The 26,209-nt window shown below is 37.3% G+C and overlaps 1 protein-coding gene and 1 long non-coding RNA gene across 2 annotated transcripts in view; one reads left to right on the forward strand and one right to left on the reverse strand.

Moving 5' to 3' along the window:
* The window catches only part of LOC141419184 (uncharacterized), a 133,212-nt gene extending 113,554 nt beyond the window's left edge, over positions 1-19,658 (forward strand). The window contains exons 4-6 of the long non-coding RNA XR_012443834.1: positions 8,397-8,497; positions 10,593-11,028; positions 17,073-19,658. This is a non-coding gene — a long non-coding RNA (uncharacterized lncRNA). The remainder of the gene's footprint in view (positions 1-8,396; positions 8,498-10,592; positions 11,029-17,072) is intronic.
* Pip (prolactin induced protein) lies at positions 13,787-19,713 on the reverse strand. Its single transcript, XM_074061545.1, has 4 exons — positions 19,608-19,713; positions 17,664-17,775; positions 14,211-14,325; positions 13,787-13,911 (listed from the first exon to the last, which is right to left on the reverse strand). Exons 1-4 carry the CDS (start codon positions 19,700-19,702, stop codon positions 13,787-13,789), a joined length of 447 nt encoding a protein of 148 aa, XP_073917646.1. The 5' UTR covers positions 19,703-19,713.
* Between the last annotated feature and the right edge of the window lie 6,496 nt (positions 19,714-26,209).

The raw sequence follows: 26,209 nt of genomic DNA on the forward strand, positions 1-26,209 counted from the left end.
AGTGGATGTAGGGTTGAAAGAAAGAGGGATAAACTCAGAAAACAGTTAGTCTCTGTACTATGAAGAAGTATAGCCTAAACAGATAGGGAACCTGAAATCTGTACTACATATAGGCATTGGGGAATTCCTCTTTTCTTCCCAAATTGTGATCATGGTGCAGTGTCAGGAAACCACCTTAAGAAGGTCTTGTCTTTAGTTTAATGCTTTGTGAGTCAGAGATCCATGTCTGTAGGAACCCACAGTAGCAAAATCCATAGGCTGATCCAAGGAGAGCCATTCTGACTGAAGGGGAAAGACTGAATCAAAAGCCCTTGAAAGCTCCATGCGGTAGAGAGCCAGGTTGAAACTCAAAAGGGAAAAATGGCTGCTTGTCATTTAGGACCATCAATTTGGGAAGCTTGCTCCTGAGTTGATCATTTAAAAATACTGCAGTTGGGGGAGATTCCAAGATGGTGACTAGAGGGGGGAAGCAGAAAGTGTGTTTCCTAAAGTAAAATCTTGGAAAGATGCTGGAGATACACCTTACAGGAAAAACCACCGAGAAGAGGTAAAACCCTGACTACTCCACACCCCCAGCCCACGCATAGCATCCCCACTCCTTGTTAAATGGAGGAATCAGGAGGGCTCCCATGCCACCAGACACCAGCTCCTACTGGCTCGAGAGACGCAGACTACCAGGTGAGCTAAGCAGCATGCAGTACTCCCACAAACAACCCTGGGCCAGATCAGCATAGCCCTCTGGACACACTGACCCCCACCCAGGGAAAAAAGAAAAAAAAAAAACTGAATAAACAACAACAACAACAACAAAAGACACATAGCAAAGAGGGTGGGGCACCCTGAGTGCCAAAGAGGGGAGAGGGGCAATCCCTCACGGAACTGTAAATAAACAAGCCGGCCTGAGAAGGCAGGAGTAGCAGCACCTGCCCAGCAACTTTGGAGTGGGAAATCTTGTAAAAGTGGCTGTGTGAGGAAATTTCCACTGGAGAGGGGGGAAGTGTCCACTTCCCACGTGAACTGTAAATAAACACGCTGGCCAGAGAAGGCGGGTGTAGTGCCGCCTCCCCCAGTGTGCTTGGAGAGGGGAAAACTTGTAACAGTCAGTGGCAGTCGTGCCCAGGATAACTTTAAATAAACAAAGACTGTGGAGCTAGGTGAGTGTTAAGCTCACTCCTGAGATCTGCAATCAATAAAGCCTCCAGCAACAGCTGGCTGACAGTAGTGGGTAGGTGAGCCACAGCCTCAGATAGACATTCACAGAACTGTCTCCAGACGCTTTTTTTTTTTTTCTTTTCTCTTTCTTTGATGAGACAATGACTGAACTACAACCTCATGCTGAAATACTTACTGAAACTGTACTGCATTTGAACTTGGGATATTTTGTTGTGTTCTTTGTTTGTTTGTTTTATTTTTTGGGTTTTTTTTTCCCATTTGATGAGACAATGACAGAACTACTTCTGAGACACCATCTCTAGGATTGGAGGCTGAGGGACTAACACCAAAATTATTAAGACTGAAACTTTATTGCATTTGAACTTGGGGATTTTTTTTATCCTCTCCCTGTCTCTCTAGTGCATGTTTAGCTTACTGTTGATTAGTACACTATCTCTCCCTGTTTATTTCTTTGATACTGATTTTTTTTTGTGGTTTGTTTTATTGATTTACTTGCTTGTTTGTTTATTTTTCCCTTTTTCTTTACCTTCTTTGCTTTCCCTCTCCTCTCACCCTTCCATTCTAGATATCACCATTGTTATTATTACAAGCTAGAAAATACTTAATTGCACACAGTGAGGAACAGTAACAATAGCAAGGGCAATGATGGGAAGACAGACAAAAGGGAAACCAGTTTTCCCCCAGCAATAAATTAGTATGGGACCCAGCGGGAAATGAAGAAAACAGATACTCAGATCCAGACTCCAACAAAACAAAGATAAACTATGCCAAAGAACCCAAAGAAGCCCACAAGAACCACCTGAAGGAAGAAATCCTGCAACTAATCAATGAGAATTTTATAGAGATGATACTGGATATGGTCAACCAAAATGTACAGGAGACACTCAAGAAATTCCAAGACAACAAAAAATAGAGAATTTGAGAAAGCACAGGAACAAATAAAAGAAGCAATAGAAGCACTGAATAAACACCAAAGTGAAACAAAGAACACAATTAATAAAGAGATAAATGAACGCAGGATGAAAATAGACAATATTAAAGAGGAAAAGACTCAGGATATGGAAAACCTCAGAAAAAAGAATGAAACAGAAATGCAAAACAAAATGGAAGGCCAATCCAGCAGAAAAGAACAAGCAGAACACAGAATCTAAGAATCAAAGATGAAATGGTAATTAAAGGAAAAGAAACAAAGAACTATTAGTTAAACAACTCAAGACCTGTGAAAAGAAAATGCAAGAACTCACTGACTCCACCAAAAGACAAAACCTGAGAATCATGGGCATTGAAGAAGGAGAAGAGGTGCAAGCAAAGGGAATGCATAATATATTCAACAAAATAACTACAGAAAATTTCCCAAACCTAGAGAAATCTATGCCCATACAGGTGCATGAGGCCTCCAGAACACCAAACAGACCTGACCAAAATAGAACTACCCCACAGCGTATTATCATTAAAACAAGTACAGAAACTCAAGAAAGAATATTGAAGGCTGTAAGAGAAAAAACAAATAACATACAAAGGTAAACCCATTAAAATCACAGCAACTTCTCAACAGAAACATTAAAAACAAGAAGAGCTTGGGGTGAGGTCTTCCGGGCACTGAATGAAAATAACTTCAACCCTAGGATACTCTACCCAGCAAAACTATCATTAAAAATAGATGGAGCAATAAAAGTCTTCTATTATAAGCAGAAACTAAAACAATATGTGACCACAAAGCCACCACTACAAAAGATTCTTCAAGGGATTCTGCACACAGAAAGTGAAACCAATATAACTACTAAAGGGCAGGCAGTACCAAAGTACAGAAAAGAAAAAGCAAGAAAGTAGAGAGTAACATCAATTTAGGTACACACAATCAAACCTTAAAACAACTAAGACAACTAAATGTCAGGAATCACCATATACCTATCAGTACTAACACAAAATGTTAACGGACTTAATTCCCCCATCAAAAAGCACAGCTTGAAGAACTGGATTAAAAAGGAAGATCCAACAATTTGTTGCTTACAGGAGACCTATATTATATCATATCACCAATAGAAATAAGCATAGACTTAGGATGAAAGGCTGGAAGAAGATTTACCAAGCCAATGGCCCCTGAAAACAGGCAGGGGTAGCAATACTTATCTCTGACAAAGTAGACTTCAAACCTACATTGATCAAACGAGATAAAGAAGGACATTCCATGCTAATAAAAGGGGAAATGGACAAAAAGAAAATAACAATTATCAACCTATATGCACCAAATGTCAATGCACCCAATTTCATCAAACATACCCTGAAGGACCTAAAAGCATATATTAACTCCAACATAGTGGTCATGGGAGACTTTAGCACACCATTATCATCAATAGATAGGTCATCCAAATAAAAAATCAATAAAGAAATCTTAGATCTAAAATATACTATAGATAAATGGACCTAGTTGATGTCTACAGAACATTTCATCCAACTTCTACACAATATATATTCTTCTTAGCAGCACATGGAACCTTCTCCAAAATAGATCATATCCTAGGGCACAAAGCAAGCCTCAGCAAATATAAGAAAACAGAAATTATACCATGCATTCTATCTGATCACAATGCAATAAAACTAGAACTCAATAACAAAAGTAAAGACAAAAAACATGCAAACAGCTGGAAACTGAATAACTCATTGCTTAATGAATAATGGGTCATTGAGGAAATTAAAAAGTTCCTGGAAGTCAATGAAAAATGAAAACACAACCTACTGGAACCTATGGGACACATCAAAGGCAGTCCTGAGAGGAAAGTTTATAGCCATGAGTGCATATATTAAAAAGACTGAAAGATATCAAATCAATGACCTAATGCTACATTAAAGTCCTAGAAAAACAAGAACAAGCAAATCCCAAAACAAATAGGAGAGAAATAATAAAAATAAGAGCTGAAATCAACAAAATAGAAACAAAAAAATAAATAAAACCAAAGAATTAAAGAAACAAAAAGATGGTTCTTTGAAAAAATAAACAAGATCAATAGACCCCTGGCAAACCTGACTAAAACTAGGAGAGAATAAACCCAAATTAGTAAAATCAGGAATGCAAAAGGGGAGATAACAACAAACACCATGGAAGTCCAGGAAATCATCAGAGACTACTTTGAGAACCTATATTCAAATAAATTCGAAAATCTTAAAGAAATGGACAGATTTCTAGATACATACCATCACCCAAAACTGAACCAAGAGGAAATTAATCACCTGAATAGATGTATAACACAAAATGAAATTGAAGCAGCAATCGAGAGTCTCCCCAAAAAGATGGAGAAAAGACAGCCTCTTCAACAAAAACTGCTGGGAAAACTGGTTAGCAGTCTGCATAAAACTGAAACTAGATGCATGTTTATCACCCTATACCAATGTTAATTCAAAATGGATCAAGGATCTTAATATCAGACCCCAAACTCTAAAGTTGGTACAGGAAACAGTAGGAAATACCTTGGAATTAATAAGTAAGGCAAAAACTTCCTCAATGGAACCCCAGCAACTCAGCAACTAAGAGATAGCATAGATAAATGGGACTTCATGAAACTAAAAAGCTTCTGCTCAACAAAAGAAATGGTCTCTAAACTGAAGGGACCACCCACACAGTGGGAGAAAATATTTGCCAGCTACACATCAGACAAAGGACTGATAACTATAATATATAGTGAACTCAAAAAGCTAAATTCTCCCCAAATTAATGGACCAATAAAGAAATGGGCAAGTGAACTGAACAGAACTTTCTCATAAGAAGAAATTCAAATGGCCAAAAAACACAGGAAAAAATGCTCACTATCCCTAGCAATAAAGGAAATGCAAATTAAAACCACGCTAAGATTCCATGGCAACACTTCTAACAACAGGTGTTGGCAAGGATGTGGGGAAAAAGGAACCCTCTTACACTGCTGGTGGGAATGTAAACTAGTACAACCACTCTGGAAAAAAATTTGGAGGCTTCTTAAAAATCTAAACATTGATCTGCCATATGATCCAGCAATACCACTCTTGGGGATATACCCAAAAGAATGTGACACAGGTTACTCCAGAGGCACCTGCACACCCATATTTATTGCAGCACTATTCACAATAGCCAAGTTATGGAAACAGCCAAAATGCCCCACGACTGGGGAACGTCATTCTGAGTGAGGTTAGCCTGGCCCAAAAGACCAAAAATCATATGTTCTCCCTCATATGCAGACATTAGATCAAGGGTAAACGCAACAAGGGGATTGGACTTTGATCACATGATAAAGTGGGAACACACAAGGAAGGTATGAGGATAGGTAAAGTACTCAAAAACCTAGATAGCATTTGTTGCCCTCAACGCAGAGAAGCTAAAGCAGATACTTTAAAGCAACTGAGGCCAATAGGAGAAGGGTCCAGGAACAAGAGAAAAGGTTAGTTCTAGAAGAATTAACTTAGAAGGTAACACACATGTACAGGAAAGCAATGTGAGTCAACTCCCTGTATAGTTATTCTTATCTCAACCAGCAAAAACCCTTGTTCCTTCCTATTATTGCTTATACTCTCTCTTCACAAAACTAGAGATAAGGGCAAAATAGTTTCTGCCTGGTAGCGAGGGGTAAAGGGGGATAAGGGAGGGAGCAGTGTGGGTGGGTAAATGAGGGGGTTGGGGGTAGGAAGGAGAAATGACCCAAACATTGTATGCATATATGAATATAATAAAAAAAGAAAAAAAAGTAAAAATACATCTACCATATGATTTAGCTATACCACTCCTGGTTGTTTACCCAAAGGTACTCAAGTCATTATACAATATATACACCTGCATACCCATATTTATCACAGTATTATCCATAATAGCCAAGTGATGGAATCACATTAGGTGCCCATCAATAAATGAGTGTATAAAGAAAATCTGTTGTATATACAATAGAGTATTATTCATCTGCAAAGATGCATAAAATCATACCATTGGCAGGAAAATGAATAGAAGTAGTGATTATAATGTTTAGCAAAATAAACTAGACTCAGAAAGACAATTATCACCTGTTTTCTCTCACACATGGAATCTAGAAAAAAGGCATATAGGTAGAAGGGTGACTATTTAGCAATAGTTTGATCTATATTTCAGTGTATCTCTGAAGTCTCTGTTGATTCTTTTTGTCAGGATGATTTACCTATTTACCCATTATTATTGCATAACCGTATTTGTCCCTTTATGTTTGTTTTGTGAAATTTGGTGCACTAACAGTTGGTACATGTGTATTTACAATTATTATATCCTATTGAAAACTTGTTTCCTTTATTAATATGTAGTAACCTTCTTTATTCCTTCTAATTTTGGATTGAAGTGTGCTTTGCCATATCTAAGTATAGGTACTCCATCTTTCTTTTGGATTCCATTTCTTGGAATTTCTTTTTCCATCCTTTCACTTTCAGTCTGTTTGTGTCTTTGCCATTGAGGATAGTTTCTTGTAGACAGCAAGGTGTTGGGTCTTGTTTTTCTTTTTTTTTTTAAATTCAGTTAGGCAGTCTGCATCTTTTAGTTGGAGAGTTAATACTGCTTATATTTATGGTTATTATTAAAAGATATGTACTAATTTCTATATTATTCATCTTAAAGTTTTTCTAGATTACTGGCTTAACGTTTACTTGATTCTTTCTTAATTCTCATTTGTTTATCTATTCTTCTAGTGAGATTTATTCTTTCCTATGTTCTTGTCCTTGTGTATATCTTTCTTCATTATCTCTGTAGAGTGTTTTTTTAATTTTTAAAGTATCTTCTGTAATGCTGCAATAGTGGTCATGAATTGCTTTAGTTTAAGCTTATCATGAAAGGTCTTTATTTCTTCATTGATTTTAGAGAATAGTGTTGGCAGATATAGTTACCTTGTTTAGTAGCATTTTGTTTCAGGGCTTGAAATATATCAGACTATGTTTTCCTGACCTTTGGGGTTTCTGCCAAGAGGTCTGTTGTTATTTGATAAGTTTGCATTTGTAAGTAACTTGGAAATTCTTTCCTGCAGCTTTTAGAATTCTTTCTTTGTTCTGTACCCTTGCCATTTTTAACTATAAAATGACATGGTGTTCTTTTGTAGTCACATCTATCTGGAATTTGTAAATATGCTCTATATTTGGATCTTCATTTTTCCCCTTGATTTAGGAAATTTTCTGCTCTGCTTTTATTGAATATGTTTTGTATGCCTTTAGTTTGTATCTTGGTTCCTTCTTGTATATCACAAATTTGTAGGGTTGGTCTCTTAATCAAGCCCCAGAGTTCAAAAAAAGTTTTTAAAAAATATTTTCAAGCTGGATGGGGGTATATTGTGGCATTTATAAAAGTTCTTGCAATATATCAAATATGTCATACTTGAATTCACCTTCTCCACCATTCTCCTTTATCCCTCTTCCCCCATTCTTGGAACAGTTTCAACAGGTATCATTTTACCATTTATATACATGTATACACAATATTTGCACTATATTCACTTTCCCATACCCTTTCCTCCTCTCCTTCTTCCCCTCCCACTGGTACCACTCCTCTTCCAGCAGGACTTCTGTCTTCCTGTTCTCTGATTTTGTAAAAGAAAAATAAATAGCATTTTTGTTTATTTAAGGTGGCTACACAGGGAGTTTCCTCGTGGCATTTCCATATATATATATTAAGTATTATAAGTCAAATTGGCTCATCTTTTCTATTTTTCTTCTTTCTGCCTTAGTTCCCTTCTTATGGTAGTTTCAACAGGTTTAAAAATTCTACATTCATTTTTGTATAGAGAGTACATCAACCATATTTACCTTCTTATCTTTCTTCTTTTACCCCTCTTGTATATGACCTTCCGTTAGCGTGACCTGTTTTTCATAATATTGCTGTATTTTTATTAGGTCTATATTCTACATATGAGAGAAAATGTGAGGCTTTTGGTCTTCTGAACATGACTAACTTCACTTAAGATGATGTTCTCCAGTTCCATCCATTTACCTGCAAATGAAAAAATTTAATTCTTTGTGGCTGAATAAAATTCCATTTTATATAAATACCACGTTCTTAATCCATTCATCAGTAGTAGGGCATCTTGGCTGTTTCCATAGCTTAGCTATTGTGAATAGTGCTGCAATAAACATGGGTGTGCAGGTGCCTTTATTGTGACCTGACTTACATTCCTTTGGGTATATCCCTAGGAGCAAAATTGGTCCTAGAGTTCTTGAATGTTGTCACCATGATGGCTTTCTTTTTTCTTTTTTTCCAGACATGTCTGTAGCCTCAACTGTCCTTAAACTTACTATGTAAGGACATAGTAAGGACAGCCTTCATTGCTCTCCTGCCTCCACCCAAGTTCTTGGTTTACAGGTATGCACCACAACACCAGTTTATTTTTTCTTTATTGCTGTCTGAGTGTCATAATACTTAACCTTGTCTTCAATCCCTGACATTTTTTCTCCCATCTGGCCCAGTCTACTGATGATGCTTTCTGTTAGTTTTTATTTGATTTATTCAGCTTTTTGTTTTCATGTTTTTAATTTTGTCTTGAGTCTCTTTGTTGAGTTTTCCATCCACATTGTTTAATTTCTTGTCCAAACCTTGAATTAACTTGTTCACTTCATCCATCTGTTCATTTGTATCATTCTGAGTTCATCAAAGATGACTTTGTCTTTTCAAATTAGACTTGAATTTTTTGGTATTTCAACCATTTCAATATCTCTGGATTCAGTTATTGATAATATATAGAAATTGGAAGAACCATTTTGCCATGATTTTTGATATTTCTTGTATTTCAATGTTGTAATTTATGCATCTGTTAGAAATGAAATCTTTTCCTGTTTTATATTGGGTCATCTTAGTGGCCAATCTTCTTTTAAGGACTCAATACCCTGTACTGCTCAGAAAGGAGAAAACATCAATAACACTTAAATAAACATGATATAGAAATACAATAAAAATCTATTAAAGGCAGCTACTATACTACCAATAACTATGGAAAAGACAATGGAAAAATAATGTAGAACTAGTTAAGAAGTTAAAATAATTAAAGGTAAAAGTAATAATAAAAGAATGAAAAAGGAGCAGAGAAAGGGAAAAAAGAAAAGCAAGATTAAATAAAAGAAACATTAAAAAAAAGAAATGTTTTTGAGCAAGAAGAGCAATCAAGAGATAAAAATCTGTTTATGAATTAAAGAAAAAATACATACACAAAACTAGATAGAGATAAGAAGAGTAGGTAAAATAAAAGCATAAGAGATTTAAAAAAGTAAAATAAAAACAATAGTTAAAAAAGAATAATCCCACCCCCCAAAAAAAGACAAAATTGGAGGGAATTCTTTCTGGGTCTTCTAGTACTGTAATCTGCCAAAGGTGTGTGGGGGATGTGGTGTTGTGGATCTCTTTTAAGGAGTGACAAGGAGGAAACTTATGATCTGCAATCTCACTCCTGAAGTCAAGTCTCAGTTTTTTGAGCCTTGAGATTTTTTTTTCTTTAGAAAGGCTCCGCACCCCTCTGGGCATAGTGGTACAAATTTGTAATCCTCACATTTGTAATATGCTGAGGAAGGAGGACTGCAATTGTCAGGCCAGTATGTACTATATAGTGAGGCCCTTTCTCAAATTAAAAAAGACTCTACTCTCCAATTTCCATTTTTGTGACATTGCCTTTGTTATGAGATTTAAAAATGTATTTTGGAAATCTTATGCTAAGATTGGTCCTGTTAGGTTTTCTGTGTTTGGCTTTTTCAAGAAGCTGTGAATTTCATTCAGCTCCTCTACATATTGTAAATAATGAAAGGGCTACAGGATTTAGGAACTATTATTAAGAATTAAAAGTGTATTGAATATTGGGTTGGGGAGAATGAAATGATGAATAAGTTCTATGCATATCAATCTTCTGAATAAAATCCAGCCAAGAAGAGAAGAACTGTATCTATCAGAGGAAGAAATATAAGAATTAGAGCTGGACACTGGTAGCTCACGCCTATAGTCCTAGCTACTCAGGAGGCAAAGATCAGGAGGATCATGGTTTGAAGCCAGTATGGGCAACTTCTATAAGACTCTATCCCCCTCCAAATAAAAACCCTTCCCAAAAAAGTGCTGGTGGAGTGGCTCAAAGTGTAGGCCCTGAGTTCAAGCCCCAGTACCACATACACACACAAAGAATTAGAAAGCATGCTTGCCTCACACTTCTTTTTTTGTGTGCTTGCTTAGTTTTTTATTCCCTAGTGTGTGCTCCAATTATTCCATTTGGAGGGGAAGGAACATAAGGCATACTGGTCTAATTCATCATGAGTGAGCCCCTAGAGGCTTGACTTGAACTGAGTACAGAGAAGTCAGTTGTTCCATTCCCATACTTGTGCAGAAAGGCAAACATGGATTTTTATGTGTGTTTGTGATAATGTGGTGAACATAATGTCTCAAGTGTCTAAGGTAACCTCAAATATCTTTCTTTTTTTTTCAGATACCTTTCTGAAGGAGCTTCCCTATTGTAACAGAAAGTCTTTGTACTGCCCAGATATAAGAAATAGGAGTAAATATGTCTGACTTTCAACAAATTTTTTTTCTTTTTTGTTTTTGAATATATTTTCACATACATCTATAACTATAAAAAATCCAGAACTTTCCATGACTTTCAAATCCCAGTGAGTCTGAGTGCATACCCATGGACCCTTTTCATTCAGCATCATAGAAGCCCCAGGGCAGGAGGGGACAACACCTGGCATAGTGGAACAAAGCATTTTCAAATTACATCTGCATGAAATTAATCAAAGCCACTGGTCCCCATTACAGAGGCTGGAAAAATGGATGAGGACGTGCAACACCAATGTGGGAAATGAAATAGTTGACACATTTACCAACAAAGAAGGACTGAGCCAATTACACTGGAACCAAATAAGGTTAGCTGAGTCACAAGACTGTCATTATTTCTGCCTGGAGGACCATGATGTGATTGCCTCTCATTATGAATCGCTTTTATTTCTTTAGAACTTAACTCTCCTGGTTTGTGAAGTAGGTCATGCAAACCCAAGGTATCATGATTTTAATGGGAAATATCATGCTTCTTTCTCTGGGTTCAAAGGCTGTCTTTGTCTTAGGGCTATCATTTTTCAGAGGTAGAGATAAATTAGGAAGTTTTCAGGTATTGAACAACATCTCCACTCACACCATGATCACAAAGAAAATATCCAAGTGTGCCTTGACTAATGTTACAGAATTTCCTGGATTGGCTTTCTGCTGGATGTGTGCTGGACGTTGGCAGCCATCCAAGCTACTCTACCCAGTTAGTTTTTATCTTGAGAGTTCTGGCCATATCCTCTGACAATTTTCAAAGCAGGCTTTAAATTGTCTCATAGGACAAAAAATGCTTCAGCTAAGTATAAAGAAGTATCCAGCCATGGAGAGAGCTAATAAAATCAAGAGTTTGCTGAAGAAGTGGAAAGAAAAGGTAGCAGCAAGTGTCAGGAGAGAAGCTGTTTTCCGAGGGAGAGTCTTTCAGTTTTTCAGTAGCTTTAGGACAGTATTAGCAATGGTTGTGGTCATTGTAGAGTCTGTGTGCTGTCTTGTGGTGAGGGTTGTGGACAGTAGCACTTTCTGAGATAGTGGAGAGGTTTAATATCTGCACTAATATGTCAGCCACCAGTCACATGCAGTCACTGAGATCTGGAAGTGGGCTTGTCTGACTTGTGTGAGGTACCCAAACGACTTTAAAGATTTAGCGTGAAGAAAAGAATGTAAAATATTTTACCAATAATTTCTTCATATTAGTTACATCTTGAAATAATATTTGTGCTCTATTAGGCTAAATGAAATATTTTATTAACTTAACGTCACTTGTTTGTTTTTGCTTTTTTAAAAAGTGTGGCTATCAGAAAATTCAAAATTATACATGTAGCTTAAAACATATTTTGGTATATATTTCTTTTGGATGGTTCTGTTCTAGACAATCAAGAATTCTAGTGTGTTCAAAGACAAAGCAACCACAGGAGGTACAGTTGTGCACAAAATGTGAGCAGGAAATTTGCTGTCTCAAAATGCTGTCTGAAGGAGGTCCTCATAGGGCATAAGTGAGGCTATCGGAGGATGTGTGTAGTGTAGAGGTTAGAAGCATGACCTCTTGTGTCATATGACTCCAATCCTAGTTCTGCTACTTTCTGGCTAAGTACAAATTACTAATTTCCCCTTTTCTCTGTTTTGCATAAATTAAGGTCAAAATAATATTTACTTTTTTATTTTCTATCTCTCATGTAAAATGCAAGTTTTATAAGATCAGGATAAAAAAATTCCTGATTCATTTCCATAAACCTAAACACTTAAATCAGGTGATGGCATATATGGACGTCTGATAAATATATTCTAAATTCTGAGTGAGTGAATACTTAATGAAATGTGTTATGGTTTGTACCCCTCAAGGCCCATATGTGTAAGGCTTGATTCCAAATATAGCAATGGTCACAGATGGGACTTTTGGGAGGCGATTGAATTATGAGGGCTCTGACTTTATCTGTGGAGCCATAATTTGATGGCATTATTGTGGAGGAGGCAGCTGATGTGTCATGGAAGGCTATAACTTGTCTCTAGCCCTTCCTTTCTGTCACTTTCTCTTTTTCTCTGTTTCCTGGCTGTCATCAATGGAGCAGCTTCCTCTGCCACATGCTCCCAGTACCATGATATTCTGCCTTGCCTTGGACCCAAAGCAATGGAGCCTGTCAACCATCTGAAATTTGAGCCAAAATAAATCTTTCTGATTTTCAGTTGTTTTTATCTTATGTGTTAAATAACAGTGACAAAAAAATAGCACAATATGTTTATTTTTACAGGACAACATCCAGCACATTTTGGTACACATTAAGGATACAACTGATGTTACTATCCTAACTAACATATCAAATGATCTTTTCCAACAATTGTGTTTCCCTGTCCCAGATTCTGACACCCATTCAGAATCACTAGCCTGGAGGACATGATTCCATTTTTTTTTGCCCAGACTCATAAAGTCTCTCTTGACTCCTGTCCCGTCACACATCTGTTCTAGCCCTTCCACTTCCACTTAATCCTGTCCAATGTCAAAGTGCTTACCTGCCCAGAACATGCCACTATTTCATGCTTTGTACCTGCTGTTCCATCTGCCAAAATGCATTCTGCTTATTTTGTGCCAGACCTTTGCTCACATTCCATTTATATTAGGAAGCACTTCAGACCCTCTATAATGAATCCCTTCAGGAATCCCTTTGTTCCTTTATAGCCTCCTCTTATGCCTGAGCTCCTATGTTGAGCTACACAGAAGCCCATTGTCCCTGGATGGAGAAAGGTCAGGCATGGCTGTCTGTCCTGGCTCTGCCTTTCATTTACTCTGAGTTTTGGGGCTACCATCTTTCCTTTCTGTGAAAATGGCTCTTTTCTATTTCTTCTTCTTTCCTTCTTTATGCTAAAGGGCAGTGAGAACCCATACATTCTCCTTAATAAAATTTATTTGGAAGGTTAATTTCTAGAAATTTAGGATACTCTGGAGATTTTGAGTGTAGATCCTGGAGGGAAGACACAATAGAATTCAGAGAAGCTTGGAATAATTTTTATTTTATAGACCACAACAGATACCCCAGCCAAGCTTACTTAGAGGAAACCATATGGGTGTTGAAGGAAACACAAAGGCTTCCATTAATCTATTGCCAGGGTATGGAACTTATAATACCGGTTTGCTTTGATGGGTATCACTGCCATATCTTCAGTGCAGATACCGGTTTCTTTAACAATGTCAACTACTGCTGCAATTCTTAAAGTTCCTGTAAGAGTTGAGGACAAAGATCATCTCTCAGATACTCTAAAGTCCCCTCTTTTCTTCTAGGATCAGCTGTCTGCCTCCTGGGATTCAGTTTACCCAAGTCATTTGCAAATTGATCTCCTTTCTTAGCTTTTCTTACGTAATACCTCCCTCCTTCTTAGAACCCCAGTTTTGCCCTTATTGACCTCTTCTCTCCATCCTGCCTCTCTTTTCTTCCTCCCAGAGGTTCTGCTGTTGTATTTGTTTCCAGTTTTGCCTTCCTGGGTAATAGTTCTTCCCCTTGGCAGTTCCTGTACTTACTGTCCGTATGAAAGTCCCAGATGAAGGTTACTGGACTATCGGCACAGAGGCAGCGGGTGTATTTATAGTTGAAGGCACCTTGAACTGGGACATCACTTTTGAGGTATGCTTTAACCTGGGAGGGAGAAAAGACTCAGTGTTGATCTGGAAAATGGAAAGGGAAGGGAAAGACAAGAGAAGAAGCAGCTGGAGATGAACCGGAGGCACAGAGAAGCCACTTTTTTTCTTTTCTTTTTTTTTGGAGAGGAAGTGGGTTTTGAACTCAGGACTTCATGTTTACAAAGCAGGCACTCTGCTTCTCGACTCACACCTCCAGTCCATTTTGCTCTGGTTATTTTGGAGATGGAGTTTTGTGAACTATTTGCGCAGGCTGGCCTCAAACTATGATCTGATCTTAGCTTCCACAGGCGTGAATCACTGGTGCCCAGCTACAGAAAAGCCCGCTACTGTAGTGGAATTGTATGGGCTGGTTGGTGCCAGATTTTCTCTCTTCATGGCCTCAAACTCCTGCCTGAGCAGTGTGAGCCTGAGACTTAGATGGGGAAAGGAAGATGGAAGTGAATCCCCAGGGCAAGGTGAACTTTTCCTGGGGTGGTTCACCAGGGAAGCAGGCTCACCTTTGTTACCAGCTCAAGCTCTGGGAACTGACCTGCATGAACTTTTACCCTGTGGCTCAGTGATATGACAGCCCGAACACTTGGATGTACATGCTGAGGCCAGGCCTTTGTTGTCAGAATGGTGACCAAGCCTCAGCTGGGCTACCTTCTGATTTTGTGATTGTTGATCATTAAAATTCTGACTTTGACTTGCCTCCATTGTGAGATTGGAACAGTTACCCCAAAACCTGGACATTAGGTAAGCAAATGAAATCTCAAGAGCAAATTTTGTTGTTGTTTTCTGTTTTAACTTTGCAAGTTAAGATCTCAAAGTTCTGTAAATATCAACAATCTAGAGGGACCTGTGGATAGAATTCAGTAAATCTGTGAACTCAGATGGAAAAAAATTGCACCTTCATTTTTCTAACCTTTAGCTGAAATTTGGCATTCCTTCAGTCATGAAAGTCACTAATGCAACACAGTAACATTGGCAGTATGTGTATTTTTATCATGACTAGACATCACATGGTTCATAGTACTTTATATATTCAAATATCTTGAAATACTGCCTGCACTCATCACTACCTTTATCATAGGGCAGGTATCAGCATGGCTGTGTGAGCCTGGTTAAGGCACCCTGTCATCTCCCCATCCCTGGAGCTTGCTCAGATACCTGGTAACTCTATGTAGAACAACCCCCAACCTCAAATAGCAAAGTTCATTGGATTGCTATTCAGAATGCTTTTTAGAGTCTTGGTGCTTAGAGAAGTCTACCCTTGCCTTGTTTACCTTTTTATTACATTTGTAACAAGAGATCTTCATGAATCAGACTTTTAACAATTATATAACTGAAACAAAAAGTCAGAACCCAATGGATGTCCAGCATGGCACATGTGAGGTGTTGCCAAAGACCAGCACAGTTTAAGAAGATAGGTGTTCTCTCTTTAAGCTGAGCAACAATGGCTATCACATATGATGTCTTCATAAGATGAAATTTGACTTGTTTATAGTTAAAATGTATTAATTTTTGAGTAAACCCATTGATAAGGAAATATGTTAGTGTATCATAAGTTTATTTTACTTTTTTCTGTCATTGTTATCCAGTATGGTTGTTTTCTTATGTAATCCAATGCACTTTATGCTTGTAAATGTTTCATAGAGCTTATGAGATCAGCAAAATGGTCCACAGCACAAAAATGTTTAGCACTGTGGTTTAGCACAAGTTTTCTCGAGCTTTAAAAAGATTATATGATATTTATATTTAAATATACAATTACGGGTATAATCTACTGCTTTAATTTAAAAATAAATCTTATCTTGTACTTTATCAAAAATTCAGCTGTAAAAACTTTATAGTTGATGTAAAATGAGGTATTAGAAACTTTAGACTTACATGAACAAATTATATTTTTCTAAAATTTTAAAAATATGAAGATTTTTATAACTACACAGTTACTTTTTAATTGACAGCTACAAATGAAATTCAGTTAGCTAAAACAAGCAAAGTTTGCTTTTACATGAGTTCTTTTGTGTTTGAAACATCACTCAGTCTAAGGAGTTCCTTGTCCTTTTAATTATAGCTAGGTAAGGTTTATAGAGATTATGTTATGGTACTAGTATGATTCTTAAACTAATTTTATTGATTACAGCATCACATGCCATTTTGTTGATTTAAACACATTTTATCACACTTACCACTTTTTAGGGGAGGAAATGAATTTCATTATCTATCACCACCTATGACCACACAAGTGTTATGTACACATTTTCCTCATTCTCATCTGTGGTTATCACAAGCAAAACACAAAATCGCAAAACTATAAATTGGCCTTCTTCCCACCCCAGACTAGTATTCACAGTTCAGATTCTTGGACTGAAAACAGAAAAATTTGACAAAGCAGTTGAGATGGTCTTTGATTTATGTTCAAGAATCTTTTTTTTTACAGGTATGGGGATGTTTCTAAAATGCATTTTAGTGAATAGTCATGTTTGTGACCCCACTTTTGTTTCCTCTTTAATCATTGTTCTTGAATCTCACTTGAATTAAGAAATCCATGCTGTAGGAGAATACAGCATGATATAATGTTCTAACCCCAAGCTGCCCAAGACTGGTCCATGGAGCACCCTTCCACATGCATAGGGAGCTTATCAGAAATCTAGAATCTCTGGTCCCTCTGTAGACCTCTGAGTAACGGTCTTCCATTTGACAAGATTGCCAGGTGAATTTTAGGCACATCATGATTTTAGAATATCTGTTGTATTTCAGATATTGGACTTCTCCCCTGGAGAACTACCAAACTCGGAAAAGGAGGAGAAGCATGTGAGCTCCTTCTGGAATGTGGGAGGCTGGAATGAAACTCAACTTCTGGTGACTTGGAGCAAAAGAGCAGAGGGAGGGTGAGAAGAAAGTGGACTGAGCTTAGGGCTTACTGGAGAGGAGCAACAATACTCTGCATGTTCTCTACTCCTCTACTGCCTCAACCTACCACATGAAAGTTTTTCTTCTGAGAGAACTTCCCAATCCTCCCTTCCAAACCAAACATGCCTAGGACTTAGAGGAACTTTGACAGTTTTCCACCAGCTCTTGGACATTTATTCCCACTTTTCTCTCTTCCCATCCTTTCTTTCTCTCTTTTTCTTTCCTCCTAGACCTCTCTGGGCCAGGGTTTCCTTATTTGTAAAATGAGAATAGTCATTTGCCCAAGGACCCACAATTATTCTGAGGCTCCGGTAGCTAAACATACATGTATATGTTTTACTAAGCTTGTTATACTGTACTAATGTGAGAAATGAATTAAACTATTCATAATTAAGAGTCAGATTCATCCTGAGGCCATTCCCCCAGGCCTCTACTTACCACCATGCATTCTCTCAGTTCTGTTTCAAGTTTAAGTTTCACATTGATCTCTTCATTTGCTTTTGCTTTATCTGGCATATCAAAATCGAATATGAGTATCCTTCGACTGTTTCTGAGAAAAGAAAAGCAGGGATCAGAGATCAGAGATCTCTCTCCCATGGGAGAGAGAGGGCACCATGAGCTGGCAGGAGGAATGGAAACAGAGCAAGGTAAGAAGATGAAGGGGGTTTGACCAACTGCTCAGAAATTTCATTCTAGTTGGATCGGATGTTTTACACAGATTTGGCTTTGGATAAGAAAGAACTGGGATACAATTTAAAACTGAACATCCATTGATAAAAAATAATTTTTTAAAAGAGAAATAAAGAATGAAAGTACAATGCCACATGCCATTTCCTAATAACATTCTATAGGTTCTGGCGCTTGTCTACTGAGCATGATGGAAGAACTCAAGTCATCCTTAGGAGACAAATTTCATATCCCAGAACCACATCAAAACAGTAAATATCTCAATGCTCTGGAGAATTTTATAGGACTGTCCTTGAAGATCATCCTTCTTTGGTTCCTGAACAAGGCCTCAGAATTAGTATTTGTTTACCTCTGTAAAGGATTTGGGCATGTGGGTTGGGAACACACAATTGGACAGGAAAAGGAAATGAAGGCACACAAAAGAGTCAAATGTTCCTCTTCAGTCAGTGAAGCCTGGTTCAGAGCCAGGAGAACTACTTTCTCTTTTTAAAGAAACCCTTGACCAAGGCCCTTTGGTGCTTTGTTTCTTAGCCCACGTGTTTTACAGTCCTATTTTCCTAGGGCAAAACATCTCAAGATTTTAGGGGAGATTCCATTTCATGTACCAATTGCTTTAATGCTCACTGCATAGGAAAGGGATGTAAAGACTTCATTGTCTTCAAAATCCCCTACCCTCATTTGTGGCTGAGTTTAGGATTGGTAGGATGAACATCTTATCTAGAAAGACTAACCATTCCAATTTGCTGATGACATAGGGTTTCTTGGAGGAAGGACTTTTACTGCTAAAACCAGGAGAGTCTTGGGCCAGCTGAGATGGTTCATCACCCTTATTACCAGAGTTTATTTCAACAACTTGCTTTCCTTAGGCCCTGGGGGATGTGACATTTGGACCTGACCCCTGTTCCAATGCTGGATTTTGTGGAGAGATTGCTTTCATTATACTAGCTTGTCAAAACCATGAAGTTGCCTCCAGGATAGGATATCTGGCTATGCTTCTGCATCACCATCCAGAAACCCAGCACTGCAAAGAAAATTGCCTAGATTTGCTGACTATCTCTCAGCTTTCCCCCAGACCCTTAGTTCCACATTTGACTTAGTTCTACTTTCCCAATTTTCCCACTTTCTTCAAGCATGGACCCTTAATACATTGGCTTCTGAACCTGTGATCCAAGGTACTAGTGAGAGTGTGATCCAGGTTCTAGTTTCAGCTTTGGCTTTAGGATAGGAAGAATGTTGAAGCTGCCTGCTTGGCTATCTTAACCTTAGACCATGGGGCAGTGACTAGGACCTCTTGTCCTTCAGTGAGTCTTGCCAAAGCTGCACAAAACTGTAGTGGAACTCACAGACCTCAAGATGTGAGAAGGTGAAATGTACTGAGCAGAAATCTGAACAAAGGTGAAGATTATGAATGATATATGGATCAGAGAGTTAGAATAAGAATTATTATTAATGACAGACTCATGTACACTGGGAGCTTTATTCCATAGGCAACTTAGAAGTCCAGAGGACGTGTAAGGGGTGCTGATGGGACTTCCTAAGAGAAGAGAAGTGGAACCTGCCATGAGGTCCTTGAGAACAACTGAAACTAGAGTTCTGGGTAATTTAAAAATCTTCAGGAAGGGCTATAAATATTTACAGGTTAGGAGAAGGATCCTTCCTATAATTTTTTGTGGGGAGAAGAAGGGCTTGGCTCACGTGTTTTCCTGAGCATCACTGACTTCCAGCTGCAGGCATAGGACCAGGAGCAGGGCGGCAGGGATGGCCCTGAGCAGGAACTGGAAACAGCGCATGGTGGAGGAGGCAAAAGGTGTTATCCTAGAGAACAGGATGCCAGGTGCCTAGCACATTCTTATATGCAGATCAAGGAAGTGGAAGAGCTGCCAGGAAGTGAATCACCCAATCACTTCCTTATTCATGATCTTTCCTTGTTGAGCTGAAGTTTGTTGACCTATGGAAAATAACAATATTCAGACAAATTGTCAGAATTTGGGAGAGATCGCTCTTCTTTATTTTCTCAGTAGCAGAGAGCTTCTGTAAATGGCCCTTCCTTGGCTCATGGATATGTTTTTTTTTTCTTTTCCCTTATTATAGCTCTATCTGTCCTGCTGGGTGTAGCTTTAGCCTCAGCCATGCACCCTTGTGCTCTGTAGGCTGTGAAATGGATGTGGTGCAGATTTCAGACCACAGCTCAAGAGCACATTTATTTGATCATATTAGAGTCATTTCAAGAGAAGATGACATCGAAAGATACCTTGGAGTCCTAGGATGATCAGGGTCCCCAGAGGATTCTACCAATCACTCAGTAAGACCACCAAGGAAGAGCCGGGCCACTCTGGAAGATGGAGAAATCTGGCCGTAGCACCAGTCACTTAATGATGTTTGTTGCTGCTGAGTCTTTCTGAACTTCAGGCATGGCAGTAAATCCTACAGATACCAAAGATTAGCTTTCTGAAAGTCTCCAGTGTAGGGTAATATTTTAATTCTAGATAATTCCTATAAGTAGCTGACACCTGAATCAGACTTTTTAAGTATGTGATTACATGTCAGTCAGGGTTATTATAAAAAGAAAGATGGCCACAGAATAAGGGAACATGAAGGGATGCTTTAAGGGCCAGCAGGAATGACCATAATTTTTGTATTACCCTTTACTTTACAGCTTCTTGGTGTTTTAGACTGATTTAAATTTACAAAACACTGGTTTAACCATTCTGACTTAAATAGCAAAGACTTTTATTATGGAAGGTGATCTTGTTTGTGGGACAACAAACTCAATATGTCAAATAATAAATATATCACTACAACATAGTTTCCTCAGTTGCTACCCTAACTGCATAGATCTGGAGGGTGAGGATGGAACCCTACACATCCTGCAGCAGGGTTTCCCCTGGGTTACCTTAAAATCAGGTAGGGAAATTCACCATGCAAAAACCCTTGTGTCCCAAGTGTTTTCCACAGGTGACATGGAGAATCAGTATTCATAGGACTGAATGCATTTGAAAGGGTCAATATTTTAGAAGGAAGGTAGAGTCTAAATAGCTTGTCAGTTTTGTAGATGATATGTTGAAATGTTTTCAGAATATAATCTATGACTTAATTTTGATGATAATATCATTTTCTTGCCCATGTTATTGTTGAGAAACCCAATCTGGCAGATGCTTCTCATGAGGAAAATATGAACCCAAATTGTCACGCTGTAAACAATAAACAAGCCTAGTATGTTTAAGAGACCAAACAAAACATAATTAAGTAGATAAAATCAGATTATAAACAACTCAGGAGGCTAACAGAAAAGATGTGCATAGGTATAAAGGAGGGAATAGATTAAGGATTAAGGAGAAGTTTGTCACAGGCTAAATTTACAAAGAGAAAGGTGATCCTACCTGACAGGTCTCATGAAAGAGGAATAAGGATTGTCCCCAAAAGACAGTTATGGAAGCCAATGCATGTAGAGGATGTGGCATGTGCACGATGCTGTTTTGAACATTTTCCGTGCATTGGTTCACTGAATCCTCATAACAACCCTGTGAAGTAGGTTGCCATTTTTATCCCATTTTATAAGTGGGGAAACTGAGGCACAGAAGATAAATTCCTAGTACAGGTCACAGAGGCAGTAACTGGCGGAGCCAACTTTGAATTCAGGCTTGGGAGATCTGAAAGTTTTGGTTTGTAGTATTAGGGAGCCTCTATCAGAGCTAGAATACAAACATACAAATATAAAATACAGATAGAGGATTTCAGAAGAGACACCTACAAATAAGGAGCCCTAGGTTGCACATTAGTAACTTAATGGTGAATACACCTGTGGATAGTGCCAGAAGTTGAACGCAGGTGGTCTGGCTCTAGAACCTGAACTGCAAACCACAGCACTGCCTACCTGCTATGTCAAGCTTACTGGTGAGAGCACATGGCAGTTAAAAACTGACAAGTGGCAGTTAGTAACTGGCAAAATTGGGATTCAAAATGAAGCAGTCAGATAGACTCTTTGTCCTATTTCTTAATACAACAACATTTTAAAGTTGAGGAAAGGAGACACACAGAAGCTTTTATAACTTGTTCAGATCACATAGTCAACAAATAACAAAGGTGTTATTGAAACCTGGCTAAAGGTGAATCCGGAGTTGGCACTTACAGTGACTACTCTTTATTTCCTTTTAATTAGTGAAAACATGAGTTACACAAGGGCATTAGACTTGTATTGAGGATATAACAGGTTGCTCACTAGAGGAGGTTACTTTAAAGCTCAGTTTTTTTAGCTGTTTATTTTTTGTTTTTAGTTTTCTAAAACTAAAAATGGCCTTAAACTCAGGGCCTTATGCATGTTAGGCAAACACTCTACCACTGATGTATACCCCCCACTCTCAGATTCAGTTTTGAATTTTTACAATATGAATCAGAGGCATCCTGAGAGAATCGTGAGAGAGAGAGAGAGAGAGAGAGAGAGAGAGAGAGAGAGAGAGAGAGTGTGTGTGTGTGTGTGTGTGTGTGTGTGTGTTAGCAATAATAATGCTAGCTGTCTTAATAGATTACTTATAAAATCTTAGGGTAGCTGCCTTAACGATGAACACTAAAATTTTAGTGTTAAATACAATAGATGTTTATTTGTAGTTTGTAGCTCACATAAAAATGCCAGAGGGATGGGAGTGTGTCTCTGCTCTTAGAAACCCTCATCATTAGTGTGGTTTCTAAGGTCACCTTAGGCATTAGTATCTAACTGTTAAAAGGTGAAAGAGGGAATAGAGGATTGTGGAGGGTATTTTTATGGGAAGCTTTGGAAGTGGCTCATGTCTTGTCTTGTACCCCTATCACCACAGCTTAGAAGCATAGCCACACCAAGCTGTGAGACATGGGGGCAGTGTAGACTTGATGTGCCACAGGAGGAAGGGGTGGCAATCATGCTGCATCATCACACGTGTAGTATGTGCATCTTCATTTTAGTAGAGAAACCCAAATGCTTTCACAAGTAATTGACTTGTCAACCATTTTAATCCTGGATGTTTGCTATATTTTTAGTAGAGCTTATTGTGATTTTACTCTCAATTCTTGTGATTACTAATGGTACTTACTCTTTTCATTATTTTCTGTGTATCACAGATTCCCTTTCATGAAGTGTCTGTTCAAGGCTCTTGTCCATTTTTCTTGCTTGTAGTTTTTTATTGATAGTAGGATTTCTCTTCATATTCTGAGTATGAGATTTTTTGTATCCATTGTATCTTGCTTTTCATTCTTTTAATTATGTCTCTTGATAAACAGAAGTTCTAAACTTCAGTATTTACATTTATCATCCTTTAACTTTTTATGAACTTTTTTCTACTCCAAATTCGCAAAAATACACATCTTATAGAATGTGTTTCTTGTTTCTTTAGAAGGTATTCAGCAGAGGATTGCTTTTGTGTTAGATGTAGAATAAAGGCTCAGATTAATTCTTTTCTATACAGATATCCAATTATTTTCATCATTGTTAATAAAATATTTTCTAACACATTTGCAATGGAAAAAGTTATAAGTTAAGTGTTCATATTTTTCCATTGGTCTATTAGCATTCATTATGCTCTTCCATACTCTTTGAATGTATTACTGTGCCTAGCCCACCACTTTCATTCTCTTTTAATGACTATTTGCTTAGCATGTAGAGGACTCTGGGTTTGATGCCCTAGCACTGCAAATTAATTAATTAATTAATTAACTATTAAGATATTCCTTGTTTGTGAATTGAAAGAATTAATATTTTTAACATGTCCCTACTACCCAAAGCAGTATACATATTCAACATGTCTATTAAAATTGCAATGACATTTTTAAAAAAATACAAAAAAATGAACAACTTTTACAGAAATACAAAAGACTCCAAATAGCTAAAATGATCCTCAGAGACAGAAACAAAGTTGGAGATATCATGCTTCCTGACTTTGAATTACATTACAAAGGACCTGTAGTACTAGCTAAAAACCAGACAGAGAGTAATGGAAGAGTATGTTCAACTAATTATCAACTGGTTCATCATGAAAACACAACAGGGAATAGAAAATCTCTTCAATAAACAATGTGGGGAAAACTGAAGATCTACATGCAGAAAAAGGAAGGAAGAGAAAAAAAAAGAAAGGAAGAAAAAGAAAGGAAAAAAGAAAGAGAAAAGAATGAAGGAAGAGAATAAAGGAAGGAAAGAAAAAAGGAAGGAAGGAAGAAAGAAAAGAAAAGAAAAATGGAACCTTATCCTATATCACACATACACACACACACACTCACACACACATGCACATAAGGTAACTCAACTTAAAATCAATTGAAGACCTATATTTAAGACATGAAATGGTAAATTTCTCAGAAATTATTGGGTTAAGTTCCTTAGTATTTGGCCTTGGCAATGATTTTTTTGTCTATTACAAACAAAAGCTCAGGCAAGAAAAACAAAAATAAGCGAGTAGAACTTATGGCACTCAAAATTGTCAGGCCCTAATCCTTGCAGCATGTATGTCACCTTATATGCAAGAAGGACTCTTCCGATCTTAAGAGCACTGAGATGGGGACATTATCCAGGGCTGTATGAGAGTGTCCATTGTAGTCACATAGGTTCCTAGAAGAGCAAGAGTGAGGAAGGATTGTCAGAGATGTGCTGAGGTCAGATTGATACCCGAAGGAAATGGTCACACCCGGAGAATGCAGACTGCATCAGAACCCAGAAAAGGCAATGAAACAGATTCCCCTAGAGCCTTCAGAAGGAAGGCAAACCTCCAGTTCCTCGATTTAGGACTACTGAGCCCCAGAACAGTAAGACAATAAATTGTTGCAGCAACAATAAGAAACCAATAAACAATGCTGCATAATTCCCATCATTTGATCCATATAAAAATAGTCTTTTTTTAGTTTCTGTGAGTAAAGTGTGTTCTTGAAAAGATACATTTTGAGTACCATGTTACGTATCTATCAATATGTTGGATTATGTTTTTAAAATTGGTATTAGTCTGTATTCTTTCTGAATTTACCTTATCTATAAAGTACTGAGAATGGTGTAGTGAAATATTTTTACAATTGAATATTTATAATTTTTAGTTCTTATTTTGTAAAAGTTTATGTATTTTGAGTTTATGCTTTTAGATGTATGTAAATTCACGATTGTCATATTTAGTTGTTATACTCAATTTTGTTAGTAAGAAGTTTATCTATTTACCTAAGAAATTTTGATCCCAAAGTTTATTCCATATAATATTAATAAAGTAATACCAACTGTATTAGATTATTGTCTGCTAATTCATCTTGTGTGCTTTTAATTTCAGTATTTTCTTATTATTAAGTTTGAAATGTGTCTTTCATAAGAAACATAAAGGTAGGTTTTGGAATTTCTATACAGTCTGAATATATTAGTTTTTTAATCAAAACATTTAATATATCTACATTTGAAATAAATATTGACATATTTACATTTTAATTACTCAAATTATATAATTATTCTGTCTCTATGTTGGTTTTTAAAATTCTTTTTTGGCTTCTTAAAATTAATAAAACTTTTTCTCATCCAATTTCTCTTTTATGTTAGCTTTGATCTCATGCAGTCTGTTGCTATTTTTTGTGGTTATGCTAGAAAATTTAATATGTATGCCAATGACACAGTCTAATATTAGTTATATCAACTCTTTCCATAAACACAAAGGGTTAGATCACTTTAATTCCTTTTATCTCTACTCTCCATTTTGTATGTTGTTGCTGCTGTGTATTTTAATTCTTTCAACATATTTTATGTAAAATTTTTCTACAAGTATTTTAGTGAGGCATAATATACATAATTTCTCCGGATTTTGAGTGAGCATTATAAATCTTTGCAAAGGAATAATCATCTGAGACTACCACTCAGATGAAATGAAAGATTGCTTTCCATACGCAAGAAACCTTATTTGTGCTCTTACTATGATCTGCATGTATTTTCTGACTTCATATGTTGAAACTATCACCAGTGGGAGAGTATTAAGAAATGGGGTCTTTAGGAAGTGATTAGGTCATGAGGGAGTCCTCATGAGTGGAATCAGTATCCTTATAAAAGAGGCTTCAGAGAGCTACCTGGCCTTTTTGGTCTTCCATTTCCATCTCTTTTTTCCATTGGACAACACAGCAAGAAGATGCCATCTTGAAAGCAGAGTGAAACTTTACCAGATGCTGAATAATTTGCTGGCTTGATCTTGGTCTTCTAATCCTCTAGAATTGTGAGAAATAAAGTTCTAATGTTTACCCAATCTGTGGTATTTTGTTACTGCAGATGGCTCCTTCATGTCAATATCCTTTCATGTTAAACCATAATTATGATATCA

This window comes from Castor canadensis, chromosome 2 (assembly GCF_047511655.1).
Source record: "Castor canadensis chromosome 2, mCasCan1.hap1v2, whole genome shotgun sequence".
Lineage (NCBI taxonomy): Eukaryota > Metazoa > Chordata > Mammalia > Rodentia > Castoridae > Castor > Castor canadensis.

Excerpts from the sequence above, each read along its gene's own strand:
- Pip (XM_074061545.1), bottom strand. The coding sequence starts at position 19,702 with ATGCGCTGTTTCCAGTTCCTGCTCAGGGCCATCCCTGCCGCCCTGCTC. Across the intron at positions 17,776-19,607 it reads AGTGATGCTCAGGAAAACAC|AAACAGTCGAAGGATACTCA; the intron begins GTGAGCCAAGCC and ends TTCTTTTCTCAG. Across the intron at positions 13,912-14,210 it reads CTGGGACTTTCATACGGACA|GAACTTTAAGAATTGCAGCA; the intron begins GTAAGTACAGGA and ends CAACTCTTACAG.